At 46.8% G+C, this 22,472-nt stretch overlaps 1 protein-coding gene across 2 annotated transcripts in view; it reads left to right on the top strand.

Moving 5' to 3' along the window:
- LOC146854034 (C-type lectin lectoxin-Enh4-like) overlaps positions 1–21,532 on the top strand; it is a 138,741-nt gene extending 117,209 nt beyond the window's left edge. For both annotated transcript variants that reach the window (XM_085651886.1, XM_085651887.1), the window contains exons 6-7: positions 16,402–16,477; positions 21,302–21,532. In XM_085651886.1, the coding sequence (XP_085508012.1) occupies positions 16,402–16,477; positions 21,302–21,320 (95 nt within the window). In that variant the 3' untranslated portion in view covers positions 21,321–21,532. The remainder of the gene's footprint in view (positions 1–16,401; positions 16,478–21,301) is intronic.
- The last annotated feature ends 940 nt before the right edge of the window (positions 21,533–22,472 follow it).

Below are 22,472 nucleotides of genomic sequence, written 5' to 3'. Positions count from 1 at the left end.
TAAACTTCTGGAAAGCAGCAGGTAATCCAGTCTGGCCCACATGGCGCGTGCAGTATTCCAGTGCGTACCCTCCTTTTGAGTCGGATGCAAGTGACGCCAGGCGTCTATGATTTCCTGTGCATCACAAATGTCACGCAGGTATCTGTGTGTGGTGGTGTAGTGCAGTGTAGAGGGATTGGACCTATCTAGCGCAGGGGCAAGCACCGCATTGAAGTCGCCTCCCCATATGAGATGTGTGGATCCCACTTCCCTTATTCTGTTCCAGAGAGCAATGAAGCTGCTAGGGTCGTCGCAGTTAGGGCCATATGAGCAGGCCAGGGTGATGGTTTCAACACCGATCCTACCCCAAGCCATACAATAACGTCCCTCCCGATCGGCTACGTGGCCCAGGGGAGTGTAGGGGACCCCTCTTTTTATCAGAATAGCGGTGCCCCTCGCATAAGACGAATAGGGCGCAAAAATAGAGTGTGCTGCCCATCTGGCGGCAAATGTGCCACCGCGGTGGGGATCCATATGGGTCTCCTGTAAGAAGACCACCTGCACCCTTAATCTGTCTAACGCTCCCAAGATGTGTCTACGCTTCCTAGGATCCCCTAGGCCTCTAACATTCCAGGTGATCGCCGAGTGTAGCCCTCCCCCACCAGTGTCAGTGTCTACTGCACGACTCATGTCTGCAGGTAGTGGAGGAATAGATCTTGGAGCGTGCCACGCAAGTCTGTCCCTTATGCCACTGGAATTTGAAGGTGTCCAACGGTACAACAACACTATGCATGTTGACTTTACCCCTGCTAAATTCAAACAAACCAAATCCAACCCCTTGAATCCCTCCCCGCCCGCCCACTCCGACATCCCAAACATACCGAGCATCTCCCCCACCCCATACAAACTCCCTACAATAAGTCATTACCCTACTGGGGAACACCCAATTGGGGGACACTCGGGGTCCGGACCTGCCGTTCACCTCCCCCGATATTTCACCCGCAGTCCACCAGACGCATTAGTCAGCGGAAGGCGCGGGAGGGGGAGGCGAGTGCCGGGGCGAGTTCATAGTTAATTAACATCCAGAAAAAACATGAGGGCAACAAAGTCCGGATAGTAACTGCTCATCGTGAGAGGGCCAGGGCCCAGACCCATGCGCACAGCGAGCACCCAGGTCCGGATCTATGGCGTGGGCCAAAGCAAGTCTGAGGTACCAGGCTGGGCTAGAGTGATAGCCATGACGCTTTTTATCAGTCCAGCGCAGAAGTGGGTGATCGGGAGCCAGCCCTTTCCGATGGAGACCCGGCAGCTCCCCGGGAGCTCTTGTGGTCTTTGAGAAAGAGTTCCACTTGAGAAGGGTCCTGAAAAATGTGAGGCTTGCCATGATAGACCACCCGTAGGCGAGCCGGGTACAGCATGGAGTATTGAATTCCACTCTGCATCAGACGTTTCTTGACCGACCCAAATTTACGGCGCGCATCTTGCGCCGACTGCGTGAAGTCTGGAAAGAAGGAGAGTATAGCGTTTTCAAACTGGACAGGTTGTTCTCCCGGGCTAGCCTAAGCAGGGTATCGCGATCTCTATAGTTCAGAAATCTGATTATGATAGGCCGCGGGGGGGGCTCCGGGCACGGGGCGAGGGCCCAGGGAGCGATGGGCTCGCTCAACCACCATGTGTGGAGAGAAGGCAGTCGCGCCAAACAGATCCGACAGGAGCTTTTCAATGAAGGTTTCCATTTTACCGACAGATGTAGACTCCGCCAGACCAATGAGGCGCACGTTATTGCGGCGCGATCTCGCTTCTAAGTCCTCGTTCTTGTTGGAGATCACCTTCAGTAATCTCTCCATTTGCGAGACTTTGAGTGTGGTGCCCGTCGCCACATCCTCCAGCCCCGATATCCGCTGTTCCGACTCTTTGACTCGCTCCTCTTGTTGGTCAAGTCTATGTACTACAGAGTCTAGGCGCCGAGACATTCCGTCAATTTTCGAGTCGATTGAGGTGAGGCTAGTTTGCATGTTGAGCAAGAGTGCCTTCCAGTCCACGTCTTCAGCGTCTCCTACATCAGAATCGCCATCCCCCGGTGGAGGACCACGAGCTTTCTTCTTTTGAGTTTCGAAGGGGAGTCGTGATTGCTTAGTGTCTGTTTTCCCCATTATAGCCAGGTGGTAGTTCCCCTATAGTTCAACAGTATGGAGGACTCTCGCTGGAGCCGCTAGGGTCGCGGCGTGTATCGTGATAGGCAACAGCCCCGCACTCTGAGCCACCGCCACCCACGGCCTCGCTCGTAGTTTACAAAAAAGGGGGGGGGAGGGGCCCGGTGCCACAAAGGCGGGGGGACCAGCTCACAAAGAGCGCCAAACTCAATGTACCATCCTGAGGTGGAGTTTCAGCGCATAGTCGCTACTCCGCCAGAGCCCCTCCGCAAAGTTCCCTGGGGTCCTGCGATGACGGTCCGTCCGGCTCAGCAGGATAACCAACCTGCTCTAGTAGTGTGTGTCATGCGTGACAGGACTCAGCAATGGTGATGTCTGGGGGGCTACAACGCCATGCTCCACGCGCTATTGGCCACGCCAGGGAGCCAGTCGGTTACTGTCAGCCCCTCCCGCAAGACTCCAAGATTAGCTGTGGTCAGCGCAGTATCCGCGGGAGCGTCCCTCCACAGTGGATCCTGAGGGGGGGCGGAGGGGGGGCGTAGTCCACAGGGATTCGAATCGTCCTGCAGCTCTAGGGTAAATATTGCACCTCCCCCCCACTGGTCTGACAATCTAGAGATCCGGCAGGCCGCGGCCGTAATGCAGCTCAGAGCCCCCAGCAGCGCCCCAGCTCGTCACCGCCTTACCGGCACCGCAGTAGGTCCGCCTCAGCCGTCAGATGGCCCGTCTCCAGCGCCAGTTGCTGCTCGCCGCTTCCACCAGCCGCCACCAACAGCCGCCGCGCGCCGCGGCCCTCTGTCCACGTGGAAACCGCGGCGTCGCGTGAGCACCCGCGCCAGCCTCCTCGCTCCAGCAATTACTCAGCAGCATCCGCCAGAGCTTACGGCGGCGATTTCTCCCGCTTCGCCAGTCCGATCGGCCAGGACCAGCCACAGGTACGCTCCAGCCCCAGCTCAGCACTCGGCGCGGGACAGAAGTTTGTTTTCTGGATGCAGGATGGGCTAATGCAGTATTAACTCGCCCGGCTGGCGAGAGCCTCACAGGAGTGCGGCCATTGCAGTCCGGCGCCCTCTAGCTCCCCTACTTGTTGTTTTTGTCACTTGTGAGTATGCAGAGAGTGTTACTGGCAAGTCAGTGTTGTGTTTTGTTGCACATCCATGTGTCTGCTGGACTGTGCAGATTTGCTGCTCCACACTGCCATTGTGGTTGTGTTTTCTCATGCCTTCTTGCCTCCAGTGTGGCATGTTGTGTGTGTTGTCATGCCATCCCCTATCTGTGCTTCAGCTGCCTACCCATTGTGGGTCTGCACTCCCTCTCTTTGTGTATGGTACACTCCTGACATGTCCCCTACTGACATGCAGTACACTTCACTTTGGTGTGGGCTGTCACCTTGGTTTTTATGTGTGTGTGCCTCCCCATGACTTCATTTGTGACACTGTGCTTTGTGGTGCAGTTCTTTGGCCAGGGTCAATGTGTCACTCAGGGCATTTCCCCAATGGGTCATGTGTGATGTTCTGGTGCTGTTTGTGAGTCATGGTTGCTCCAATGCAGTTCAACTGTGTGTGCTGCCCAGTCCTGTGGGCAAGTTGTTTCCACCTTTGTGTCCCAGACTTGTGCATTTATTGGGTGTTGTGTTGGATGTATGTGTGTTGTTTATGTGTTTGCTTCACTTCCTGGGTGTGCTGTTGTCTTTGTGCTGTGCTGTATGGTGTTGTGTGGGTTGTTGTTCTGTCACTGATGCCTGTGTGTGTCTGGTATGCTTTTTGTGCACACACAGCTTGTTGTGCATGCAGTGCTGTGTGTGTATGTTGCCTTGTGATTGCTTGGTGTGCATCCCCTGATTTCCTGCTGTGTTTACTATGTGATTGTTCTGCCTGTACATCTGTTGTTTGTTTGCTGTGGCTCTGTTGCTCTGTGATGGTGCACTTTGTGTGTGTGTTGTTGTATGTTGTCTGTGCATTGTTCCTGAGTGAGGAGGTTGTGCACTCCTGTTGTGTCTGTGCTCCCATTGCCTTTCCCTAGTTTAGCTGCACAGGGCATGCCTGTTATTGTTGTTGTGGCTTTGTGTGTGTTTCTGTTGGGCTATGTGTTTGTCTGATGTATTTGTTTCCACATTTGTGGTGGCATCCCTTTGTGTGTGTGTGTGATGTTTGTGGCTGAGCCCAGGGTGTGCGGTTGTTTATGTATGTATTGACTGTCAAGTGTTGCCAGCCTTCAGTGTGTTTGGCACTGGTGCTGTGTGCTGCTGGTGTGAGGGGGGTATGTGTGTAGATTCTTACTGGTGTTTGTCAGTCCTGAGGTGTGTAGCTGGTCCCTGTGTGTAGTGTGCTGGTGTACTCCTGTGAAGTAGCTGTATAGATGTGTGGCTGTTCACAGTTTGACTTCAGGGCCTTCCTTACATCCTTGTGCCTATATGTGGTTTGCCTTGCTGTCTCCCTGTGTTGTTGCACTGAGCTGTCTGTGGTTTGAGTTCACTGACTGTGCCAGCCATGTGTGATTTGATGGTGTGAGGGTGTTGTGCTCTGTTCCTTGTGTTGATGTGATGTACGTATGCTTGTTGTGTGTCTCCATGGCCTTCCATTTGTGTGCAGCCCACCTTGGTTTCCATATTTGTTGTGCTCAATTGCTGTTGGCATGTGGGGCGTGTATGTGTGTGTGGGTGTCAGTCTGTGGTATGTATGTGTGAGTGTGCAGGCTGTGTGTCCATTTGAATGTTAATTCCTTGTATGTGTTCATTTGTTGCTTGTCCTCATTTATTTTTCCCTGAGTGTGGTGGTGTGGTGGTGTATGTGTTTCCCTGGCCCTGTGCTACTGTGCTGTGTGTTGTGTGTTCCTGTGCAGCCACTCCTGCAGTGTGTGTCTCCATGATTGTTTGTTGTGTGGTGCAGGGTGTGTATTGCCCTGTCTTGTTGTTGTGCATGCGGTGCACAGGAGGGGCACATGGCATGTGCCTTCATGGGTTGTGCTAGTGTGTGTTGGGAGGGGGTGTGGCCCTGTGCCCTGCCCATGCCTGTCACTGGCCCTGCCTTCTGCATTGTGCATATGTATTTGCTTGTGTTCGCAGCTGCGGTCACATGACTGGGACATTGCTGCATGGTGGCGGTAGCTGTGTGTCTGGGATCCAGTGGGGTGACTTTGTGGCAGGTGGGAGATGTGTGGGTGCCCTTGTGGATGTGTCCCTGTCCCCCCTAGGGTGTCTGATGTCGATTTGGGCCCTGTGTCAGCCCGTGTGTTGTGTGTTGTGTTTGTGTTGTTGCGTACCGGCAGTGTTGTCCGCGGCGGTCCATGAGTTCCTGGTGATGTAGCAGGTACAGCACCGGAAAGACGTGTAGAGCTGGGTCCATGGCGGTCGTGACCGGGACTCTGGTTTCGCGCTCCGCTGTCGAGCTTCTGCCGTCTCTGGTTGGGCGGTGTCTCTGCTGCGGTGCGTCTGCTTGCTTGAGTCATCCTAATTTGTGGAGCGGGGCAGACACCATTCCACACGGCGGTGAGTCTCCATTGGCTCACACCGCCGCTTTTGATGGCGGTGCGCGCTGCACCGGGGCGGTCGGGAAATGGCCTATGTTTGACCATACTAATATGCCGGGCGTGAGGTCCGCTGTTCGCGGGCGTAAAAAGCCATTTTTCCGCACTGCCAGCGCCGCGTTGGTGCCACCGCCCAACATCCTAAATGGACCCCATAATTTTTTTAAATATGTTTATGTTAAAAACGTTTTGGGATTTCTCAGCTATTAAATCCAAATGATATCACTTCTTTAATAGATTTACAAGTTAATTTTAATCTAACCTAAACATGTTTCCACAATATTTATCATTTTTATAACTGAAACTATTGCATCCACATTAATTGCTTCTTAGGGTTTTTCCCATGTGTAATTCTTATGTTTTTCCACAAAAATGACATTCTCATTGTAAATGTGCTAACATATCTAAGCGTCATTTATTTATGAAGAAGTTGTGAGAAAATGGGTTGTTGGTTGACTGGGTTCTTAGCCCTTATCAAGCAACAGCCACAGTTCCTTGCAGCGTGAACAGCAAAGGAAACTAAGATAACATAAGTTTAACACTGGGAAGCTTGGCACAAAAGGCAGTCAGGCATAACTTAAAGTTTAAAGTATTTATGCAGCACACAAACAGTAATACAGTGGAAACACAACACCCAAAAACTTCCAAACAAGTTTAGAAAAAAAGAGTAAATATTAATAATTTATTTAACACTACAATGACAAAAATCCACCTGGATCGAGCCCGCCGAGCCGGATGTGCAACAACTCATCCACCTCCAGACGTATCTATGCTGTGTGGATCTGCCATCGGACATGCTGCTCTCCTGGACTGATTTTCTCTGGCATGGGCGTACTTCGCCTCGTCTCCTTATCCTCCACAACACCTAGTCTGAATGGGCCTCAATATGGCGTTGTCCTGGTCCTCCCTGTCGGGGCTAATAACTGGTGTTGGTTTGCCTTTTGGGGAGCCCTCCACTCGTGCTGCTGCCGGAGCTCTGAAGCCGGATCTGAGCCCTCTGCCTACTTTGGTCCTCAGGTTGCCTCAGTGCCCAATTGACGATCCTCCTGAATTAAGTGCTCCTCAAGATGGCTCCTCAAGATGGCTAACAACTGAATCCCCCCAGTGAGGCCAAGGTGAGTTGTTACCATGTTACCCAACCAACGATCCTCAGCTAAATCGCCCGACCGACATTCCTCCCGCTGAGTTGCCCAACCAACTATCCTCCTGCTGAGTACCCCCCCAAGATGGTGACGACCGGACCCCCCAGTGAGGCCACTGTCTAGAGTTTGTTTGGACCGTGTTGGGGCGTTTTCTTTCCAGCAACATCTGGACCCTGAGAACCAGGTGCGTGGCCTGACTCTGGACTGCCTTGCAGCCAGTCTAGCATTTGTTCAGGCTGTGTTTTGTTGTGGCCCTCTGTTCCAGCTGTTCTCCAGACACCGGGAAACAGGTCCGTGCCCTGTCTCCATACTGCCCACAGCCTGTCTAGCATTTGTTCGAGCTGTGTTGTTTTGTGGCCCTCTGTTCCAGCTATTTTCCAGACACCGGGAACCGGATCCGTGCCCTTACCCCGTATTGCCAGCAGCCTTGTCTGGTTCCCTGGTGGCTGCTTTCTCCCTGATGCCAAACTTTTCCTCTGATTGCTCCTGGTTCTCCCCATGAAGGTGGCTGTCTGCAGCTAATCCAGCTCTTCAGGGCACTCTCATATGTTTGAGCTGCCTCGGGATTACCGGAACCGGATCCGCACCGTGCCACAATGCAGCCGGCAGCCTGCACTGGCTGCCATTTTGCCCTTCTTGAAATGGCGAGGCTCTGCATGAATCAGCCACAGCCTCTGTAGCGTAGTCCTCTTGGCCGTGATCGATCATGCCTCCTAAGTGGCGGTTTCAATCCTGGTGCCGGCACTGCCCTGATGCTGCCTCACCCTATTTCACCCTCCAGGTTTGTTTTCCCTTCACTGTGGTGGCTCTGTGGCCGTATATTGTGTGGTCCCACCACAGAATTTTGATTGCGTTCCTTGTGCCTACATTGACGGCCCTATCTGTGCTGTCCTGAGCCCCCTTAAAAAACTATACCTGTGCCCCAAGATGGCCACCAAGTAGCAGTCCTTCCCTCAAACTCCAATATTTCAAGCCCCCCTTGCGCCTCTGGAGGGAAGTCGCTGTCCACGTTTGTCTACACTTAATCGGCCTTGGCCACAATACCATTGCTGAGGTCTGCGACAGTGCTCACTCCCGCCCCCGCCAGACAGCCTGGGAAGTTTGAACTTTTTTCTTTTCTGTGGGCCACTGGTCCTCCAGACCGGTCTGGAGCTGAAACAGACTCACAAGGCCATATTACAGATCCATGGTCTGGCTGCTGCCCCCTGGAGGCTCCTCATTAGGCCCCCAGCTTGAATTAATGAAGCGCTCCAGTGATCACAAATGCTGATCTGGTGAACACCACTGCTAATCTTGCTTGTAGAATGCACTTAAATTCAATGTCAAACCACAAAGCAATAATCCGAGACTATAGTCAATTTCTGTGCGAGTACTCCACAGGGTATCATTGCCCTCGTGAAGTCTATCCCCCTTAACCATCCGAATACTGTGTCCAATGTTAAAATAGCTTCCAGGCAACTAATTACAGGTATCTTTCATGCAACAACCACAGATGCTATAGTGAACTCTATACTATACTATACTATAGTTACTCTAGTATTGCAATTTAGTTGTTCTCTGATTGTGATACTCTTTGCTGTCTATTATATTGACTCATTACCCCTCTTACCTCCTACCATTGATCTCCTCTCTCAATAAATAATTCACCCCAAAGCTTTCACTCCCTTTATTATATCTTCTATCCTTTCTCCTTCTGCTTTCCCTCCTGCCCCATCAAGCGTCCGAATATGTCCAGGTTTCGCAATATTGATGTTCTTTCATTGTAATATTCTTAACTATTTATTACCCTGACTAATTCACCTCTGTTCCCCCTAGCATTGACTCTCTTCTCTCTCTATGTACCCAACAGTTTTTCACTCCCCTTCTTATTTCATTGCTTCTCTCCTCCTCTTTCTTTCCCCCCAGTCTTCATTTTGCTACCGAACATGTCCCCCCAATCCCCTCCTCACTCCCCCGGACTCTGCTCTCTCCAGACATGGCCCCAACTCATGGAACATCTTATACCCATCTAATCTTTCCAAAAACACCAAGAAAAACTTTAAACACAAATTAGTGATTCGGCACGCTGAAACATTAATAGTTGATACCTACCACAGCCTCTCCTCTCCTATGAAAACAAACTTCATTTTCTACTCCAAACGCCCCTCGAAATGGAAAAACAGTTTCCTTCTCCACCTTACAGTCACTAAATCAAATAAAATCCCAAATGGATTCAAATTGTCTACTACCAAAACAGGTAATATCCTCATTCAAGCCTCTGAATTTCACCTCAACATCTTTGATAATCATTTCAGTACCTTGTCCTACCAACTCTCCAAACTAGTTCCTATACCTTCTTCAACCCAACTGCATAATGCCCATATGTTGTCTCCACCCCCTGGTTCTGACCCTCCCTCCCCTACACATCACAACCGCACACACCCCATGCCAATTTCTCCCTCTCCTAACTGCATTCTTCCCCCTCAACCCAAAGTGGCTTATCCCTACATCCCTCACTCCCTCTTATCATCTCCTACCTCATGGGCTGACTCAATGATATGCATAATACTTAGTCCAACAGCCTGAACACTGTTCAGACTTCCCCTCCTAGCCTCACTACCCCACCACCCCCCCGGCACATCGGACTTCCTTCCTCGGTTAACACGGAACCCGCCTCATCCTCCCTCCTTTGCAACTGAGTTCCCCTCAATCTTATAGCTCAGACACTAACTAACATAGAATGTAAACTCTCAACCATGACGACTGAACGTCCACGACTCCGAGAGGATTACAATGCCCTCAACTCCAGGACCTTTCATAATCACACTGATTCCTTTTGTTCTTGCTTCCAAAACATCTCCCAACACAACCGATGGAGAACTGCACCACTGTGGAGCCATACACATAGGCAACTCTGTGCTGTGATCTACCTCTCCACTTCTGACCTAATTGACCTGTGCAGCTCCTTCCTACCTAAACCTTTGATTCCTGATCATTCACTCCCTTAAGCCAGCATTACAGTGATTGTGGGCACTAACAGAATCCCTTCCTCACCCATCTTCCCTAGACCCCCAGCTCAACTTACCACCATCCACTCTTGCAAACCCACCAAAGACAACCCAAATCCCCTTTCCAGCATGCTTATTAACTGCTGATCGGCTGTCCGACATGCAACGTAAGTATCAGAAACCATCCTCAGCGAAGCTATTGACATCGCCTTACTTACTGAAACCTGGCTCAATTACCACTCGATGGCTATTCTTGACATACTCACCCCCCCCGGTTACTCTATAATTAGGAAAGACAGACCCGACAGAAAATGGGGTGGACTAGCTATCATCTTTAAAAATGAACTTCAACTCACCCTTTTAAATAACACGGACCACTTAACCTTTGAATACCTTGGCGCTGAATTCACTGTACAGAGCTCTTTCCTGATTCGACTACATAACATCTACCACCCTCCGGGTGAACCTCTTCTCTTCGCTGATGAATTATCCGACCTTCTTACACAAGCCTCACTTTTGGACTGAAAAAATCTCTGCTTAGGAGATTTTAACATCCACTGGAATAATGTTGAGGATCCCCCAGTCATGCGCCTCATCAACCTTCTAGAGATAAGCTACCTTAAGCAACTATGTCATAATCCAACCCATACCAAATGGGCCATTCTCGACGCCATCATTTCCAACAATGACTTGGCCTCCCTTTCCAACATCATCTCCATCGACTGGTAGGACCATCACCTCATTCTGTTTAAGATCGCAACCAGTGCCCTACCCCCCTACAAAAATATCAAACCCATGAAATGGACCAGAAACCTTAAACAAATACCCTCTGGTGAACATGCGTCTAAACTCCAAGTACACCTCCTTTTCACCCCTCTCACCCATAATGCCAATGAGCTCACTAAATATTTCAATAAGACCGTTAAGGATGTCTTGGACCAAATAGACCCTCTTAAACTCTAACAACAAAGAAAAATCCCATCCAAATCTTGGTTCAATCCAGTTCTCAATAACGAAAGACGTTCACTTAGAGTGGCTGAAAGAACATGAAGACAACACCCCTCTCCCTCCCATCTTGCCCACCTTGGATCCATAAGATCAACCTATAAGAACCACATTTCCAATGAAAAGGCAACCTTCTTTCAAGCACAACTTGATTGTACCAAAAATAGTGCCAAAGAGCTGTTTAACATTGTCAAAAAACAAACATCTTCTGCCCCCCCAGAGCTGACGGCCTCAACAGAGAGATGTGAGAAAATTGCTAACTTCCTCTCGGACAAAATCACCAAAATAGATCAATCCTTCCATCTAACTCAGGTCCCGCCCAGCCCCCAATTTGCCATTGATGTTACTATAGATTTACCTCTCTTGTTGACTCCGCCCCTACCACCTAATCCTTCCACTCACCGACCTGTCCCAACTTCTCCTGATGACATCCTTTCCAACTCACAGCCGAAAAATATTGCCTCCTGGCATGATTTCCACCCTATGACTGAGCTCGAAGTCTTTAGCATCATTGCAAAACTAAAGCCGACCTCACACAGGAAAGACCCTCTCCCTTCTAACTTTGTCCAAGATCTAAACCACATCCTTGCCCCTTACTGGACTACTATCTTTAATATCTCCCTTGCCACGGGGTGTGTCCCCGACTCCCTATCAACCCTAACAACCTCCACCCTATCGCTAACCTCCCACTTCTTTCTAAAGCCCTTGAAAAATGTGCTATGCTCCAATTGGATAACACATTGGCAATTTCAACTTACTCGACTCCTTGCAATCCGGCTTCAGAAAAGGCTGCAGTACAGAAACGCCCATGCTAAACATAATGGATGATATCCATTGTTTCCTTGACAATGGTGAGACCTGCCTACGTATACTCCACAACTTCTCAGCTGCCTTTGATACAGTTAAACATTCTTCCTTACTTAACTCACTTAAAGCTCGCTTTAGTCGTAATGGTCTGGTACTCAAATGGATCACCTCTTTCCTCCAACACAGAACACAGCAAATCAAAATCAATGACTGTCACTCTAATCCTACACCTGTCTCCCTAGGTGTCCCTCAGGATTCTATTCTCTCCCCACTCTGTTCAACCTCTTTATGGAACCCTCACCCTCATTCTGAAACAAGTTGGAATCAACTATCACATCTATGCGGATGACACCCAACTTTACTATAAGATTAGATCCCACTCTGATGTACTTCATCTAAACAATTCCCTGAGTAAGATCCCATCCTGATTCTACTCCAAACATCTCAAACTGTACCCTAAAAAAACTCATTCTCTTCTCTCCAAAAAACAACCGGCTCCCCATCCAAGGCTGGATCTCGGACCCTAATGCCCTCAATTGTTCTCTCTCCTTATACAACTTGGTGAAATCACTTGGTATCACTATTGACGAAAACCTAACTCTTAATGACCACATTAAAAACTTGGCTAAAGGAGCTCTCTTCTCTCTCCGACATCTCAAGAAAATCAAATACTTCATTCCATTGGACTACTTCAAATGGGTTGTCCAATCACTAGTCCTCTCGAAAATTGACTATGGCAATGCTATCCTCACCGGAACCCCCAAAGTACACCTAGCCCCTCTTAGATTTGTGCTCAACCTAGTGGCCAGGCTCATCACTGGTAAATGATTTGATCACATCTTCCCAGCCCTTAAAGCCCTTAATTGGCTACCCGTTGAAGGAAGATCCTTCTAGAAGACTGCATGCATTACACACAAAGCTCTTCACCAACAAACCCCGTTGTACCTTACAAACAAACTAAATAAAGCGGGCTGCTCCCGACTAATGAGAAGAACTAATGCACTCCTCCTCGTTCCCCCGCTTTTCAAAAAGAAAACCACCCAATCTCGTTCCTTCTCCGGGAACGCCCGAACATCTGGAACATTGTCCCTAGGGACATGTGCTGTAACCCCTCCTACCTCAGCTTTAAAAAAGACCTAAAGCATCACCTTATCAACAAATATTGAGGTCCATAACCTTGCCTCTGACCCTGCATTCTGCTTCCCCTGCTCTGATTCTCCTTTACTTACTTCCTAGCTCTCACCTATCCCTCCCCCCTTTTTTTTCATATCTCCCTGTTTACTCTCACCCTACCCCACTTTTTTCCCCTCCCCATCTCCTATCCTTACCCCCATCTCTTCCTATAATCTCTCTCCGTCGATACCATCTTCTCTCCCTAATTTGTTCTTAACCATTTATTGTAATCTAATTATTAATTACCCTCTAATCCGCCCAGAATTTGTGTTCCCCCATTTCTTAATTGTGGGCTGTACCTGCGTTCTTGTCACCGTGTAAAATCGCTTTTCTTGATTGCCTCTACTCATGTAATTTGCTTTTTGCCCCGTTTAACTTAACCCCTTCCACGCGGGGGTAATTCCCCGCGGTGCAGGGGAAGATGGGGGGCGGCGGCGGTGGCGCTATTCTCGTGACGGGCCCAGCTCGTCATGAGGCACAGTGGAGCTGTGCTCATGACGAGCCGAGCTCGTCACGACCCCGCCCACTGATTGATTCTCCCGCACAGGCGGGGAATCAACCGCGCGTGGGCGGGCCGCAACGGTTATGATGAGCCCAGCTCGTCATGAGCACAGCTCCACTGTGCCTCATGACGAGCTGGGCTCGTCATGATCACCGAAGAGGTTAATATGTATTAGTCTTGCCTGTCTGTGTTTATGTTATTGAACAACTGTCTTTCCTGAACTGTTTCTGCTCATGTAAAGCGCTCTGATACCCCCAGGTCCAGCCAGCGCTGTATAAAACCTTTCAAATAAATAAATAAAATAAATAAAAATCCAATCAGTAGAACTGTAGTTATGAACTTATAAGGTTTTAAGTGAAAACTAGCACCTCAGTGATCTACGCGCCAACCAGTGATTTCTAGTTCACAAGTGACAGGTTGATAGTCAAAGGCTATGGCCGACCACAATGGAGTCTGGTTTGGAAACAAGAAATGTATTGGGCCCTGTCAACTCTTACCTTCGGTCTTAAAAAAAAATTGATTGTCTTCATTTGGCGAAGCAGAAGTGAAGATTTTTATGTTCTGACTTAGTTGCTGAAATGGATGAGGCAGAGGGCTGTATCCGAAAACAGTTCCAGTAGGTCAGAGTCCCATTTGGTGACACACTGCTGAAACAGACTTTCTGTTCCGGAAAACAACACAGAAGGAGCAGCCACAAAGTCAAACCGACCGGCAATGCAAGCAGGTTGGTCCCAGTCTTCTCCTGGTACTCAGAGCACTTTGCTCATCAAAATAGTTATCGCTCACATCGACTGATGCGATGAGCCTCGAAAATCATTTATAAATGGTTCACATAGATTGATGATGTGAGCCTTTGAAACCCCCCCAAATTAAAAGTGGGAAAGTGTGATGTCCTTGACACATTTCTGTGAGAGTTTAATTTTACCCATTTTTAGACCCTCATAAACAAGGACTTTGTTTTAAGGTTACTAACACCATGGTTGTTGGCTGCCATTCAAATTATATTACACCTTTGTACTCAACCAAATTGTGCCTTTCCTGGGTAAATCTCTTTCCCCCTGACCCATACTGTGAGCACATTTGGGTTTCATGTAGCTGTCTCCCTGCTACTTAGGAACCCCTTGTTTTGGCTGAGTTTACGGTACACCGATTCCTCAATGGTGACATTTATGCTATTGGGGCAGGTATTTCTTGACACACTGTTCTGAAACATAGCTTCTCCAGGCACATCTCATTTCTACAGTGGTTTATTATTTGTTTGCCCCATCAGAATGTTACGTACTGTGTACCCATTTTATGTTTATGGACAGTTTTTGGAGCCATCCTCCACAGAAGTCACACATTTCTAAAGGGGATTATAGTTATTAGATTTTAGCATATCTATGATTTCTGAATCCATTCTCAAATGCACTGTTCATCATTTACTACATGAGTACTACCTCATGGGTGTTCCCTATTCTTTGGCCTGATGATGATCCGGTACAAATAACTTTAGAGGGCCTAAACAGGGACGTAACACAGGCTCCTGCATCCCCCCCACGATGTGGGGGGGGGGGCCAGCTGCAGGGGGGCCCCCTCAGCACAGTACTCAGGCCTGAGCGGTCCCGATTAAATCCGGAGCAGGGGGCCCTCCATGTACATTGCGGGGGGGGCCCTTAAACTTTCATTACACCATTGGGCCTAAACATTGATATGATAATAGTGTACTGTGTGTATGTGATTTAGGAGCCTGCAAGTCTTTTTCAGAGTACATATTAAACATCTGTGCATCCTCCACAGTCACTATTCATTTATGTATATATACTATAGCAGTAGCGCACTTTTTACTCACTTAACTCTCACTGCACCTGTGCGTCTTTTGGGGAACACCTCTTCCGTTTCAAATCTATAAAACAATATAGTCTAATGGGTTCTTCTTTGTGTGATTCCAAATGTTGAACAACTGAAAAAAACCTTTTTTTTCATAGTAAAATCAATCTTTTGATAGTGAGCCTTTTACGTAAAGTAGCACTCTGGCAGAGTGTATACCAGGTCGTAGTAGCATATAGTTCTCTAAGAGTTCTTCCGCAGGTCCAGTCGTCAAATTAGGAGTTGGTCTGAAGGTCCTATTTCTAAACCCTAGTGCTCTTCTTCTAGGAGGTGGGAGAAGCTTTTGGAAGGATCTTTGAAGTGCATGGAATTTCCTTACTCCCCTGACCTGGCTCCAAACTGGCTGCACTGACAATACACCGTTATTGTGTGAAGGCATAGCACAGGCTATTCAGGTGTAAGTGGGACTATACTCAGTTTCGCCCCTACCCCAGTCCTGCCAGCAGATGGCAAATTTAGGCCCACCTAATCCCTCTATTTTGTGACTATCTGGGAGGAATTCACAAGGTTTAACTGTCAGCTACACCCAGTCATGTAATCCAAGACAGGCAACAACCACAAGGGGATTAGGGCAGGAAAATGCCAACTTTCGAAAACTGGCATTTTCAAAATTGTACTGAATCTGACTTTACCATTAAAGAGGGAGTATCATTAAACATCATTACCTAATCCCAATTAGAAATTGCAGCTTTTAAAATATATTAAAGAATCCCCAATAATATAACCTATGGGAGGGTTAAGAAGTGAAAAACTAATTTAGGAGTTGTTCACTTCCTGAACATGGAAATGTTTTTTTTCATTGATATTTAATTACCAGAAATTATAATATGTATGTGTTTCTTATCATATTGCTATTATTGAATTTTCTATTGACCTTTTAATGATGAAAATGTAAACAAATAGTATTAAATAAAAATATAAGCATGTATTCACTATATATATATAATGCACCAAAGAGATAATTGCTGAACTTTGTAATATCATCTCCTGAAGGCTTTGAAATAGTAAAAGGAGAAACATTTGGTTTAATCACTAACCCTGTAAGTCTAGAAGACCGATACCCACCCAAATCTAGCCACATTTATTACATATTTGACTGAGCTCATCCATAAAGGCCTTAATGTATATCTCTACTGTTGAAACGCCTTCATATGTATTGGAAATAAATATGGAAAATGTTAAAAGACAGTAGTTTAGTTAAGGGTGCTGAGAAAAAAATAACACAAAAATGACACAAAACTATTTTCTTTCTGCTCTAGGACACATTACCTGGAATGATTTCCCTCTGGCAGGAGTTTCCTTCCCTTATGTCTGTAAATATTACCTCAGTAATCGGTAAGACTCCATTATTCGTACCGTATTTAAAATATTATAAATGATTTTGAAACTTCTTTCTGTGTACTATAATAATTGATGTATCCATTGATAAACACAGGTTAAAGTGACCATATAGTTAGGACAAATATTCAGTGACAACATTAACATTAAAAAAAACCACAGGAATTCAGCAGTTACATTAAGCAGCACTAACAATAACGTGTGCCCCGTCATGTATTGCAAATGACTCACATACGATATCACTCATTACTACATTAAAGGCTGTTGTCAGAGCCACCCTATTCCAACATTATGTGATTGTTTTATGTGATTGTTTCATGGTGTTAATCCCTTTTTGTAGGTATACTGCCATCTGCAAGACTCTTGCAAAAACAGGCACACCCAAACACCTACCCTCTCTTGAATATTACTCCAGCTCTTGCAAGAGTCTCACAAGCCCATCATTTAACCTATATTGCATGCATAATAGCTGTGTATCTTAGGGTATGTATATTAAACTCTGCAAACAAAGAAGCCTCTACACTGAAACCTCTCTCTTGAGAAAGATTTTCTCCACCCCCTATGTTCTTTTTTTTCAGTCCTGGTCTCTTCACTGAGTCCCCTCTCTTAAATAACATGTGTGCATAGTAAAGTGTGGGAAGTTAATCATCTTTTATTTCAGGCCACTGTCTCCAATGATGGGTATGCACATTGGTGAATAGGCAGGGACTGGCCTCTACTTTCAGAACCCTGCCTCAAATGATGGGTGTCCATAGTAGGGTGCGGTGAGGAACTAGCCTCTCATTTCAGACTCCTGTCTCAGATGATGGGTGTCCGTACTAGGGTGTGGGAGGGACCGCCCTCTCTTTTGAGAACTCTCTTTCAGATGACGTGTGTGCATAGTAGTGTTCATGGATGGACTGGCATATCTTTTCAGAATTTTCTCTCAAATGATGATTGTGCATAGTAGGGTATATGCGGAGTAACTGGCCTCTCTCACATGACAGATGTCCCTAATCAATAATTTCAGTGCAACTATTGCAGTGATGTTATTATCAATGATGTCATAGAAGATGTCATGAGTGATGTGATATGTGGGGAATTAGCAGTGTATGGAAAGGGAATGAGGTATAGCTACTTGAAATACCTGTAACTATAACTGATGAATTTCAGTGTGTTTTTATATTAAAATGTTACGTTGTTACTGAACATTTCGCCTAACTATAACATTTCTTTAACCTTTGTTTTTTTAATTGAATTTCAATGTGTTTTTTTAATGTAAAGTAGCATTTAATTACCCTGTGTAAATCCAAACCCCGCAGCCAACCCCTTGCATGCTACCAACCCCACACTGGGGAGGCTGGCCAAAACCCACCAGGCCAAACCCCTAAGCAGAGGGTTGGCCACAACCCTGGCCTAGCCCCTCTAAAGGCAGCTAACCCCACACTGCACAGGGCATTTGGTCATATGAAACAGGAGTTGGCCAGAGGGTCTGGCCTGTGGCCAGGCATTGCGGGCAACACCTGCTAGAAGCCAACCCTATGCTGTGCATGACCTTCTGGTATGGTGGGGGGTTGGCCACAGGGCCTGTCCCTAGGGACCTCATCCCCTAGGGTGTTTTTTGTAAGGTGAGGGGGCGCTTGGCACCCCTTCCAGAGCCTCATTAGGCACTAAGGAGCCCAGCCCTCAGGGCAGGGCTCCGTAGCCCCCCTCTCCAAGTCTATCATGGTCCTGGGATTCCCAATTTCCAGGGCTGTTTTTTTAATTTTAAACATTTCACCAAAGGTTAAAGGAATGTTATAGTTATTTGAAATGTTCAGCCCCCCTCCCTCAGCCTCAATTGGCCCTTGGAACCCCAGACCCTTTTTTTAAAGGGAGGAGGGCTGCCTGTCCCCCTCCCTGAGCCTTATTAGGCCCTGGGGACCCCAATCACAGGGCCTTTTTTTCTAAAATGGGGGGGTCTGAGCCCCACTCCGTGAACCATTTTGGGCACGAGGACCTCATCCCCAGAGGCCCTATACTTTATTCAAAGGGGCGGACAGGGAAACAGATCAAAAGTCTGTGTCCTGGGGTGGACTCCCCTGGACAGAAGATGTAATGTGGCCCCAGGAGATGGGATCCTCGGGCCTTTAGAGGCTCAAGGAGGGAGCTGCGTGTCCCCTTCCCCTGTAAAAATACTTCAAGCCTGGGGGACCCCATTCCTGGCCTGGGAACATTTGCAAAATGCCCCTTCACATCCAAAGTGGACGCAAGGATGCATTTTGCGCTAAGAAACACGAATAGTGGGCACGGGCAGCCACTCTCTAAATATGCTTTCACATTAGGATTTTATTCCCCTAAATTAGTTTTAGCTATGCAAGCAGGACTAATCACATAATTATTAGTAATTCCACACCAAAGAGTAATACCAAAATTGAAATTACTCTGATTTTTCCGGTGTAATCTAAATTCTGCCCAAGCCTCCCCTTTTGAGCAACTGCCACTACAGGCCCTGGGGGCTGCTCTTGCAGGAAATGGTGCGTATTTGACTCAGACTAGACCTGGATAGAAGGAAGAAGTGAGGCACTGGGCTGTCCTTGTACTCTCTCTAAGGTCAGCAGTCATCCTTCATTGTGAACTAATCGGTTTTAAACTGAAGATATTTGTAATCATCTGAGAGAGCCCTAAAGATAGTTTTACTGAAGAAGATCAAGAACTACCCTACAGATGCAGATATTCTGAATTCCAAGGCCAGTATTGCAAAACTGATGCATATTTAACTCAGGAGCATTCACATTGTTAAAAAAATAACACATATTAAGGTAATCTATTTATCAGGATTACTTGAGGTTGCAGGCATCCTCCCTGGGTACAGACACTGCACCCCAAACCAGTAAATGTAATGCCACCATCCCAGACACCAGAAACATGTATTGGGATTGCTGCGCCTCAGTCACAGTGGGCATGGTGACCAACTTTCATTCTCCCTTAGAGAATACAAGTGCTTCCAGAACCTCTTTCAAACTGTTCCATAGATGGCTGGGGATTTTAAATTAGTTGACAGTAGTTATTCAAATGCATCTCCAATAGTCACATATTTATTGGCTCTCTTGCATGAATCTCAAATGAGCACCATAGTGCAGGGCCTATATTTTGCACTAACTAGATCTACAAACGCACTTCAGACGGGCATTAAACCGATTTTTCAGTTTGGGTCAATATGGTGAAATATAATTGTGGGGGTTTCTGTTGGATTACCGCTACATAGTATTAATTCAAATGGATAAAACAGAAAAACATATTTACCACACTTTGTTAAACATTTGGGAGCTTATTGGGGCCGCCACTGGAGCGTTACTTCTTTTGGCATTCCGGCAGCGCAAGCCTTACAATCATATCCATGAGGCCACACAAAGCAACTCTGCATGGCTTTGCATGGCCTCATAGATAAGGAGTAAGACAAAGTAGCGCAAGTCAATGCCTTGCCTTACTCTACGTCAAGGAGTTATGGAAACCTGGGGCAGTGCCAAAACCTTACGCCTCCCCAGATCAGGTGTAATAAGGAGAAATACGTTTATTTCTCCTTGTTTTTTCCTCTTTCCATGTGAGCTGGATTCTGCAGCACACATGAAAGAGGAAAACGCCTCTCAGGATAGTTTTTGTGCAGGAAGGTGCCCCATCCGACACAAAAACAACCTGCAATGGAGGTATCCTTGCACTAAGATGCAAAGCTGCATATGTTGGTGCTAGGTAGCAACATGTGCGCACGCACAGGGGGAAAGGGCAGAAATGCACTGAATTTCATTAATACAGTGTATTCTTCCCCTTTCAGATAGGCATAGGGTAGTGCAGCAAGAACACTTGTTTGCGCTGCCCTAGCCAATTCCTCGTAAATGAGGCCCTTGGGCAAGTCTTCTTGCTGCGCTGCCCTACTCTAATATGAAAGGGCAGGAATACAATATATTTATGCAATACGCTACATTCCTGTCGTTTCTCCCTGCGCTGGTGCACAATTTATTGCCTAGCATGAACGTGCCAAGGTGCCACGGTGCCTCCATTGCAGGAAGGATTTTTTTGTGCATGAAGGTGCACCTTCCTGCACAAAAGCAATCCAGAGAGGCATTTACCTCTTTCTATGCATGCTGCAGAATGCAGCACACATGGAAATTGGAAAAACTGAGGAGAAATAAAAATAGTTCTTGTTATGCCTGCTATTGGGAGGTGTATGATTTTGGCGCTGCTCCAGGTTTAATTATTTAAGTAAATATGGGGCAACATCAAAGTTCACTGGAGCTGCATGGGGTCACCCACGGCAATGCCTATGGAACGCCTCCTTGATGCAGAGTAAGGCAAGGCAGTGACCTGCGCTCCACATGAATGAGGCCATGCCAAACCTCGAACAGAGGCTTTGCATTGCCATGCAGATATGATTGTGAGGTTTGCGCCGCTGGAGCGTAAAACATAGTGACGCCCCGGTGGTGTAAGCCTCTCATAAATAAGCTCCTTGATATTTAGCCCAATAATTACAAATATGGCTGTATTCAGAAAAGTATTTAGAAGTACTTTGTAAATTCCTCTTTCTCAGACCCTCAAAAACTCAGAAATACCTGAAACTACTTCGATGAATGCTTAGTCACAGCTACGGTGACAACACGCCTTGGTCTCTTCCGCACACTTTGAATGCACCCCCTTGGCCGCACACACCAGTTCTCAGTGATTGATAACTTTCACCCTTTGAGGTGTAATAAAGTTGAATTTTACAATCATAAAGGACAAGGTAGCGCAAATTGAATGCAGTGAGAGGTTTAACAGTATGCTACTGGTGGCTGGGGCTGATAATTCATTTTTTTTTGTCTTTTTCAGACTGTGTGGCACTGATTAAGTCCTACGAAATGTATATGAATCATGGTGTCAATGCCATAAACATGAAAACAAGCATCCAACCAAACTAGTGTCTCTGAGAGATAAGAGGATATCTTAACTTTCATCTTCAAAAATGTGTTATATTTCTGATTTATTTACAAAGAGACAGTGGCGTAATCAAAGTGAACTGACTCTAAAATATAATCACTTATAAACATAATAAAAATATCTTCGAAATTGTTGTGTTGTTTTGAAAATATAAGGACACTTTCTCTAGAAACATGAAGAACAATTTCTGTCAACTAAAATGTTTTGCTAGTATTTTCATGAGAGTTTCTGCCCTATGGGTCTGGTTTGCCAAATATGTTTAATGTACTTTTCACATCCTGCTGTTGCGAATCAAGATTTATAAAGGTTTTTGAACTGCAAAATAGACTTGCGATGATGGCACATTTGGCACTCTGGCACATTAGGTACTGTGAACTTGAACCTGATTTGTTTATTGGTATCACAGCACACGGAATGCTCATCGCTTAAGGACGTGGTGAGTCTGGTTCTGATTGGATTAGGGGAACCAATCAGTACACAGAAGGGCGGAGCAGGCAAGCGCTCCAGAGCCCTTAACACTCTGGTGGCACTGGGGACGCGCTGGTAAAGAAAGCGGCACTGCGTTTGCTTTATGCAACTCACATTTTAAACATCTTTAATTTTAAAACTGAAGCACTATGAATTTGAATTTGACCTTTAATAATCTATCTTTTCAAAACTACAGTACTGTGAGCTTGAATCTGATTTGTTTAATCGTATCACAGCACTCTGAATGTTGGTCGCATTTGGACGCATTTGGTTCTGATTGGATTATGAAAACCAATCAGTACGCAGAAGGGCAGAGCTAGCAAGAGCTCTGGATCCCTTAAAGCCCTGGCGGCAGCGTAGGTGCACCGCTGGAGCACCAAAGGCAAGCCCATCTGTGCCTGTCTGCATCCGTCTGGGGCCAGGGGCCATTTACTATGCCCAAAACCTGACCTATACATCTAATGAATTAATACTCCTCTCTTCACGAAGTAGGGGGCATATGTATCAAACGATTTTGTATTCGCAAACGCTGCGATTCGCAAAAAAACAGCGTTTGCGAATACAATATCGCAACATTTGATGTATGAGCCATTTT

The sequence above is a fragment of the Triturus cristatus genome, chromosome 4_1 (assembly GCF_964204655.1).
Source record: "Triturus cristatus chromosome 4_1, aTriCri1.1, whole genome shotgun sequence".
NCBI lineage: Eukaryota > Metazoa > Chordata > Amphibia > Caudata > Salamandridae > Triturus > Triturus cristatus.
Note: the sequence above shows the minus strand (reverse complement) of the source record. Positions and strands in the feature narration are given on the sequence as shown.